Below are 10,011 nucleotides of genomic sequence, written 5' to 3' on the forward strand. Positions count from 1 at the left end.
TTAAGCCTTCCAACAAAGAAAATGCTAGGATCGAATGGATACTCAGTTAAGCGCTACCACAATTTTAAAGAACTAATGACAATTTTCATATTATTCCATGAATAAAAAAGAAGGAATCTGCCAAATTTATTCTGTGAAGCCAGTGTCACCCTGATTACGAAAACAAAGAACACATCAAGGAAAGAAAACTTCAGTCCAATATCCCAGACGAACATACATTCAAAAATCCTTAAAATATTGGAAAACCACATTCAAAAACAAGAAGACAGTACACCATGATTAAGTGGGCTTCATCCCAGGGATGCAAAGTTTATTCAACCAAAATATTTAAATAAGTGTAATTTACCAAATAAATAAGAGTAAAAGACAAGAATCACATTATCATCTCCATACAGAAAATGTATTTGACAAAGTCCATCATGCATTCAATTTCAAAACACTAGAGAAACTAGAGATAGAGGAACTTATCTATAATGTTCAATATTGTGAAGACTATATACAATGAACCTCAGACCAACATACTAAATAATATATAGAGGAAAAACTGAAAGCATTTCTTCTAAAAACAGGAGCAAGACAAGAATGTTCCCTCTCACCATTCCTATCCAACACTGTCTTGAAACTCTAGCCAGAGCAATCCAACAAGAGAAAGAAAGGGATACAAATGGGGGGGGGAGGGGGGAGTCAAAGTATCTATTTGCTGATGTCATGATCCTGTATTTTGAAGACCTAAAAAATTCTACCAGAAGTCTTCTAGAGCTGACAAAGAAATTTAGCAAAGCAGCAGGATACATGATCAAAATACACAGATCAATCATTTTCCCATACTCCAGTAATTAATCTGCTAAAAAAGAAACAGGAAAATTCTCCCATTCCTAATAACCTCAAAAAATAAAACAAAACAAACAAACAATAAAAATCGGGAATAAGTCTAACTAAGGAGGTCAAAGAACTCTAAAATGAAAACTAAAGAACACTGAAAGAAAAAATTTTGAAGAATTAACACTGTCAAAATGGGTGTATAACCAAAAAAGTTATACAGATTCAATGCAATCCCCATCAAAATACCAATGATATTCTTCACAGAACTAGAAAAAAAATAAGTTCTAAAACTTATTTGGAAGAATAAGAGACCCCAAATAGACAAAGAAATCCTGAGCAAGAATAGCAATGCTGTAGGCATCACAGTACTAGACCTCAAATTAACTATAGAGATATAGTAACAAAAACAGCATGATACTGGCATAAAAACACACAAGACCACCAATGGAATAGAAGACACAGACAAATCCACATAGATACAGTTATATGATGCTCAACAAATGTGCCAAAACATACACTGGAGCCCTTTTGACAAATGATGTTAGGAAAGCTGGATATCCATATGTAGAAGAATGAAACTATCTTTAACTCTGGCAAAAGTCAACTCAAAATGGATCAAAGACCTAAGAATTCGACCAGAAACACTGCAACTGCTACTAGAAAACGTAGGCTCAACATTCCAACATATTGGCACAGGCACTGACTACCTTAACAAGACTCCTAAAATGTAAGAAGTAAAACCTATTATCAATAAGGGGGACAACATCAAGTTAAAAAGCTTCTGCACAGCAATGGGAACAAGGATATGAAGAAAGAGCCTACAGAACGAGAGAACTTTGCCATCTGCTCTTCAGACAGGGCATCAATATCCAGAATATGTAAAAAACTAAAAAAACTTAACAGCCAAAAAACAAAACCAACAAAAAATAATCCAATCAATAAGCAGGCAAAAGAACGAAAGAGCTACTTCTCAAAAGAATACAAACGGCCAATAAATATGACAGGATAAACCTCATGATATGCCTCCCTCCCCCCACACAGAGTTTCAATAAATTTGAAACCACTGAAATAATACAGTTCTTTTTTAGTCATGATGGAATGAAACTAATAATAATAGTATGGAAAACTGGAAGATTCACAAATATATGTAAATTAAACACTTAATGGACAGGTCAAAGGACAGGGGAAATTACAAAATGCTTAGAAACACCAATGAAAACTGAAACACAACTTATAAAAATTTATGGAATGCAGTGAAAACAGTACTCATAGGAAAATTTAAAGCTTTAAAAAAAAGAATAAGGAACTCAATTCAATAACCTAACTTTACACTTTAAGTAACTAGAAAAAGAAGAGCAAACAAAACCCAAAGCTAGCAGGAGGATATAAAGATTAGAAACAGACCTTGAAATAAAACAATGAAACTAAACTAGAAAACAGGGTAACAATACAGAGAATCAACAAAACCAAAAGTTGCTTCATTGAGAAAATAAACAAATTTGACAAATCTTAAATCTAGACAGTCAAAGAGAAAAAGGGAGGAAACGTGAATAGCATGAAAATGGAGATATTATTTACTAACCTATAAGAAATACAAAGAATTAAGAGAATATACCTTGTAGAGTCATAGGTTAATAAATTAGATAACCAAGATGAAATAAATACTTGGAAATAAACTGACTCAACAAGAAACAGAAAAATCTCACAAGCTCTATAACAAGAGATTGACTCTGTAATCAAAAAATGCCCAACAGAAAAAGTTAAGCAACAGATAGATTCACAGATGAACTCCACCTAACATTTAAAGAATTAACACCAGTTTTCAAATTCTTCCAAAAATTAGAAAGGTAGGAATAACTTCCTAATTAATTTCATGAAGTCAGTATTATTACCAACACAAAAGCCAGATAAAGATAAATACAGGAAAAAAATTAGACCCATATCCTCTATGACTATAGATGGTAGATTACATACACACACACACACAAACACACACACACATACCCACACGCCAGCAAAATAAATTCAACCATACATTTAGCTATATATTTAAAGGATTATATCCTATAACTACATGGGTTTTACCCCAGAAATGTATTTTAACACAAAAAAAATGAATGTTATAGACTGCACTAATAGAAACAAACAAACAAAAAAAAAAAAACCACATGATCATCTTGATTGATGCAGAAAAGGCCTTGACAAAATGCAATCCCTTTCATGGTACATACTAAGAAACATGGAATAGAAGACAACTTTTAAGCATGATAATGGGCATTTATAGAAATTCCACAACTTAATAAAGGATATCCTCCTAACATCAGGAATAAGACAAGGATTCCCACTTTCACCAATGCTAGTCAACATTGTAGAATAACTTCTAGCCAGTGAAAATAATAAAGAAAAGGAAATAAAGGCATCCATTAGGAAGAAAGATTTTGAAGTTTACCATATCTGAAATTTACAGAACCGTTCTTTGTTTTGATTAATTTTGTATAACTTATTTTTTCAAGATCTTAACCATATTATGTTGGTAACTATGCTATGAGTTTTCTACAGATAACATATTTTATAGTAATGCTTCTTGTTTTCTTTACCATCAATATGTATTTTATCTAATATATATTAATCATTAATATTTAAGACAAATTTTGCCACTTGACTCCTATTTTATTTGGTTTCTATATTTCTCATATTTGTTCCTCTTGTTTTCTTATATTCCATCAATGCATTTTTGGTGTTACTAAGTATTTCATGTTCTATAGTTTTTCTTAGTAGTTAGTTGATCTAGTTACCTATGTAACTTTTTAACAGCATCAATATTTTATCATTTCATATGAAATGTAGAAAACTCAATTTCATTTAAATTACTTCACCCTCCCCATGTCTTAAATATAATTGTCTTACATATTTCTTCTACAGAGAGCACTGAATCATGTGACACTATAAATTTTGCTTTAATCTTCAAATATAATTTCAGAAATTCAAGAGAGGGTTACTCTATTACATTTACCCCTATCTTTGCCAACTTTCAATTTCTTTTCTGAAGGTTCAAGTCTCATTGCTTTCTATTTAGAAAACTAGCCATTTTCTTAAAGGTAGATTTGCTAGCTTTTGTCTAATAATGCCTTCAGTTCCATTTCACAAGACAGAATATTTGTTTGATGTTATTCTCTTTCAGTACTTAAAAAGATACTACTTTCTTCTAGTCACCATGGTGTCAGATGAGAAATATGTTGTCACTTCCTACAGGTAATTCTCCTTTGGATTTAACTATGATTAATAAATTAATTATGATTAATAATTATACTTTGATCATCATGTGCCTTCAGCATGCATTTCTTTGGATTTATCTTATTTGATATTATTCAGATTCTTGAATGAAAAATTTTATGGTTTTGTTAAATTTGAGAAGATTTCAGTCATTTCTTCCTCAAATACTTGAAATACCTCTCTCTTCTCCATCTGTTACTGTTACAACTGTGAGGTCTTTTTCTGTTGCCCCTCTTTCTATATATCAAGAGAATCAAATTACTTCTTACTTCCATGCCTTCCAATTTAGTCTAAGTCACCATAATTACTCATCAGGAGAACTTTGAACTAATGAACTTTCTTTGTCCTTGTGTCTATATCAATGTTCTCTCTATAGAGTTGAGAGAGATCTTACACAATATATATCACACATTGCTCATCTGCAGAAAATCATCAATAAAATTAAATTACTTAACAGAGTTTTATGATTCTCTCATCTTCTGAAAAGTAACTACCTCTGTGACATCATCAGCTATTTCTCCTTCCATCAATCACTCCCCAAAGTTCTTGTGACTTTTTATTATTCCTCAGAAACACATAAGCACATTCCTGTTCGTGGGCTCAGCAGCTATTATTTCACCTTACTGAAAAAAAAAAAAAAAAACGCAGTCTTCATAGCTCATATAATCATTTCATTAAAGTTTTTGCTTTAACTTTAACTGCACTAAGGTTTCCTCTGATCACCACAGAACACTGACTATACATAAGTATCTGTGTTTAGTGCTACTTGTATAAATTCATTTAGACGTTGTTTTTTTCACTACTATATACTGAGTTCTTAGAAAATGACTAACACATAGCAAGAACTCAATATTTGTTGAGTCAAAAAATGAGTATATTAAAGAATGTGTGACAACAGAAGGAATATAGAACAATGGAAGTTAAAGTGGGCAACTGAAACTGCTTTGAGAAGCACAAAGTAACCAAGAAAAACAACAGTAAACATAAGACAAGCAAAGACTAGACAATGGGCAGGTCTAAAAATAGAAATTAGTTTTTAAATGAATCAAAAAATACTTGAGAATGGGGTTTGGAGGTTTGAATTAAGAATCAGTAAGGATTAAGTCTTCTAAAAAATGTTCTACAATTGCCAACCCCTGAATTAACTACAAGAAAATAATAAATCTCTTGATGTTTCTCTGTACAATAGAGATTAACTTACCTGGGAAGCTTTGGCTTGGGAATTCTGCCTCCAATATCCATGGTTCCTCTCCTTGCTCTAGCCTGAAGATCACCTCTGGCTTGGTCACACAATACCCTATCAACAGGAAATAATTATGGACTTGGCTGGCAGCCTAGATGTCAGGGCCTCTGACAGAGAAGGAAACCCACTGCCACTGTAACATTTTACTAGAGAGATGAACACAACTATCCTCGATGCCCCATAAGTGATCAATCAACACTGGTTTCTGAATTCCAATCTCAAATATTATTAAACTAAATAGAATTCCCATATATTTCATAATTAAAGAAATAAATAAATGTTATTTGGAATTACACAGTAAGTAAACAGGTCTTACCCACAGAGACAAGGTGACTGTAGTTCTCCAGCATCACCTCTCTATATAGGGACCTCTGGCTAGGGTCCAGGTGCTGCCATTCTTCCTGGGTAAAGCCCACAGTCACGTCGTTAAATGACACTAACTCCTGGAATTTCTGTTCAACCTGAAATGTTCATAATTAGTTGACATGGAAAAAGACATATGGAACTGATCCTCACTGTGTTTATTGATTACAAATTACCAAGATGATTTACAGGATATTTGTTTTTGCTTTATATATCAGGAGGAAAAGAGAAACAATAATAGGAATATTCTACTATTGCATTAAAGTATGAATTGATGTGCGAAAAAAATTAGCAAGTTCTCACAATGTACCTGGAACTACTATTATAGTAGCATGAAATAGAAAAACTGTTAAAAATCTTCTTGTATTTAAGAACCATACAACCTGATTTAAAAAAAAAAAAAAACATAATATATACAGAATATGTTGTAAATGTGAAAGTGAAAGTACATACAAGATAGACTAATATAAATTGGGAGCAAGATGAGTTCTATTTTGAAGCACAGCTTTTGGCTGAAGAGTAATACAGTATTCTTTACAAGACATGGCACAAGCAAAGGCAGGGAACTTTACACACTGAAGAAATCAGCAACAGGGCAAATGGCAGAGGAAGACATGAGAACATGGTCTGGTGCTGTCATGAGATACTGCCATGGAAGTATTCAAGGAATTCATTATGAAGTAATTTTAGACGAATAGTTTCCACAGTATATGACCATTGCAAGAATATTTTTGAGCACTACCAATTAACACAAATTACAGAAATTGTCAATTCATTTCTTATGAATTTCACTTTAATTCTCATTTAGGTTTTAAAATGTAGAAAGATAGCCAGATGTAATGATGCACACCTATAATCCCAGTTACTTGGGAGGGTGAGTCCCAAAATTTTTAAAAGGGGTGAGAATGTAACTTGGAGGAAGAATGCTCTTGGAGTTTAATCCCAGGGGTAACACACACACACACACACACACACACACACACACACACACAAATTTGAATGTCTAACATTTTACTTCACTGCAATACATATTCCAGGTTCTAACCCTTCAAGTTATAGACTATAATTAGGATGTGTAGAAAATGGGAAGATTTGGGATCTATTATAACATCTGTAGGATATTCAGTAGAAAATATCCAAATGGATTGATTTGGATATCTCTAGGGTACATTTCTTTATTTTAGGAAATACTGCTATGGAAGAGGAGAGCCAATGAAGAGAGAGGAGCATATTATATGATCAGGTTTTCATTTATAGAACCAATCTTTTCAAGAAAGGCAGGGGGCAACTAAAGTACAAAACATCACAACATTGATAAAATACAAGAAACAATAAACTACACATGGGCAGATCTGAAATTATTAGTAAGGATTCTGGCTGTGGAAATGTACAGGACAGCGTTCCTCTGGTAAGCAAACTCCTGGGGGGTAACAGGCACCCTGTTTTCCACACTTGGAATATTCTGCAGTTTCTCCCAGGAACTAGTAAGATAACTAGTATATGCAGTACCTAGCTGCTATGGCAATGCCCTTCCTGAGGAGGCTCTGACTAGAGTCTTATCAGCCTCAATCTTGACCTCAGGCACACAGCTCCTAGGAATAAAGGAACTCTCTTGTTAGACAACCACAATGTTTCACGAAGCTCCACTGAACCTGAACCTATCCACAAAACAGTAACTTTAAACAATGGACTTTCTTGAGAGCTTCACAAAGGTTCTAACATTGCACACTGTAACTGTAGTATGTAACTGAGAAATAAACTGTATAATGTTGCTAACTCTGTAACCTGCCTAATGACACAATGAATAATAATATTACTGATGCCAGAGACCTAATATAACCTATTTATATAAATAAAGCTGGCAGCTTGGACAAGGGGCTTTCTGCCTTTCTGCCATTCTGCCATCCTGCTATTCTGTCATTCATTCTGCCTTTGCAACTTTCTTCTGTCCCCTTTTGATTTCTTAACAGCTACTGGTGAAGTGGGAGGGAAAATGTGTATCATCTAAGCTTGAAGACACTTAAAAGCACTCAAAATAATAAACAGTATTGCTCCTCCAGCTATATGTTTTTAATGTACATATTTCAACAAAACAAGACTATAAGATAAAGTATGAAAACTTGGAACTGAACATGATAAGGAAGACTCCAGGAACAAAGCATCAAAAGAATGCTATCAGATACTGACAGAGGAGTCATCCAAGGACAAAAATCAGTAGGATAATGTAGCACTTATTCAAGGAATGCAACCACGATCTAGTCATTGATTGACCTTTATTTAGATAAACTCCAAAAAAAAGTGTAGAAACAATACTACATACTATGAGAGGAAATGTGACTGAGACTCAGAAACATTTACCAGAATGCTAACTTCGAAATGTATGCTTCATAACCTATATACAAAACCTAGCTAATATAAGATAGCTATGTAAAGTTTATGTTACAGGTATACATAACAGGCCATTTCTTCCTCTCAACATTCTAGTTTTATGCCAGAATCATACAAGACCATTCAGAAAATTGACACTATTTGAACCATGTCTTGAACCATGTCTGTAACCTGCCTAATGACACTGCTGAAGAACAGTTTAAGGAAATAGACTGCATTAATATAAGGCTATTATTGGAAGGTTATTCACTATGTATCTTTGTTATAAACAAACAATAAAAACAAAAGGTATCTTTCAGAAAGATACCATTGTTTTCATAGGATTCAGTCTTCTGCTGCAAAACTCATCAGCCCTGATGGTTGAAAACCCAAGAGACATTTTGCAGCTCACCTGAGTGATTTTAAGGTTATATAGTCAGTATATATCAACATGCCAATGTGACAAACCTATCTGTTGGTTTATATTTTCTGCAAAATTGGATTTTTATCTATTACAATTTTCTCATCTTCACATTGACTCTTACAAATCTTTCAAAATCCGTTGTAAAATAACATGAAGGACAAATAAACATACAACTTACCCTGTTCATCTTGTGCTGTTCTTGGAAAGATGTAGACAACTCTGAAGACACAGCTAGTTAGCAGAAGAGGAATGGGATCATAAAAGATCTGGCCTGCTCAGCAGCTCATGAATTCTCCTGCCCTAAAAAGCTACAACTCATTCACTAGATAAAATGATTCCTGTGGGAGAATTGATCTCAGGCACACAGCTCCTAGGAATAATGGAACTCTCTTGTTAGACAACCACAATGTTTTACCAAGCTCCCTAAGCCTGAACCTGTCCACAAAACAGTAACTTTGAACAATGAACTTTCTTAAGAGCTTCACAAAAGTCCTAATATTGCACACTGTAACTGTAACATGTAACTGAGAAGTTACATGTAGCTGTATAATGTTGCTAACTCTGTAACCTGCCTAATGACACAATGAATAATAATGTACTACTGATGCCAGTGACATAATGAATAATAACCTAGAATAATGCCAACACTCCACTGACCCTTCAGAATAATCAGGGGGAATGATGAAAGACCACCTGACTCTAATATAATCATGTAGCTTATGTGCACAATTTTTTTTTTTTCTGAATGAAAGTTAATATCTGCTTCCTATGGATCTCAACAGAATTCTCTTGTGAATACTAAGGATTCACAAAAAAATTAAAACAATAATACTGGTCAATTATGTTACTACATCTAATGAAGTAACATCAATATTTCACAGTTGTAAAATAATACTCTGGACTGATATCTATCAGTTTTCCTACTAGTGTTATTTAACCTTTGATTAGTGACTCCACAAAAAGCCACAAAAAGCAATGCTTCGCGAGGAAAAAAAAAATCTAAATTTAACTTTGTTGCTGTTACTCAAAATGTGTTTAATAAGAAACTTCCTTTCACTTTAAATGACAAAGTAGAAAAAGATGCAAAAACCTTTAGGATTTTTTCTTATTCCTTTTCAAATGAAATAAAAAGATAATTCTTGTAGATCCTTCCTAAACTTTAGGAGAATTAAGACAGAAAAATAGCACATATCAAGATGCAGTGATGAACATAATAGAGAAGCAGTTCATAATCTCTAAAGAATGGAGAACCAAGGAAAAAGAACTTGCCTAAACAAAGTTGATAAGAAATCCGTAGTGACTAACGAGTTCAAACTCCCACGCAAGGCGTTGGAAGAACCCTTAGCTCTCACGCAGGCTCTCCCTGCAGCATCGCTCCCTCTCCAGGAGCTCCTAGTAAATTTCGCGCACGTGCACACCTCCTCCTTTCGCGGCCCCACACACAACTTCAACAAGCGTGCCACTGAAATCTGTAGTGACGGGGCCTCACATCCTGACAAAGACCCCGCTGTCCCATGGT

At 33.9% G+C, this 10,011-nt stretch overlaps 1 protein-coding gene across 1 annotated transcript in view; it reads right to left on the bottom strand.

Annotated features, from left to right (window-relative positions):
* Znf33b (zinc finger protein 33B) overlaps positions 1-9,776 on the bottom strand; it is a 36,222-nt gene extending 26,446 nt beyond the window's left edge. Inside the window, exons 1-4 of the mRNA XM_076834999.1 lie at positions 9,762-9,776; positions 8,671-8,723; positions 5,655-5,799; positions 5,297-5,392 (exon numbers count right to left, since the gene is read on the bottom strand). Of these exons, the coding sequence (XP_076691114.1) occupies positions 5,297-5,392; positions 5,655-5,799; positions 8,671-8,679 (250 nt within the window). The 5' untranslated portion in view covers positions 8,680-8,723; positions 9,762-9,776. The remainder of the gene's footprint in view (positions 1-5,296; positions 5,393-5,654; positions 5,800-8,670; positions 8,724-9,761) is intronic.
* Between the last annotated feature and the right edge of the window lie 235 nt (positions 9,777-10,011).

Source organism: Callospermophilus lateralis, chromosome 15, assembly GCF_048772815.1.
Source record: "Callospermophilus lateralis isolate mCalLat2 chromosome 15, mCalLat2.hap1, whole genome shotgun sequence".
Lineage (NCBI taxonomy): Eukaryota > Metazoa > Chordata > Mammalia > Rodentia > Sciuridae > Callospermophilus > Callospermophilus lateralis.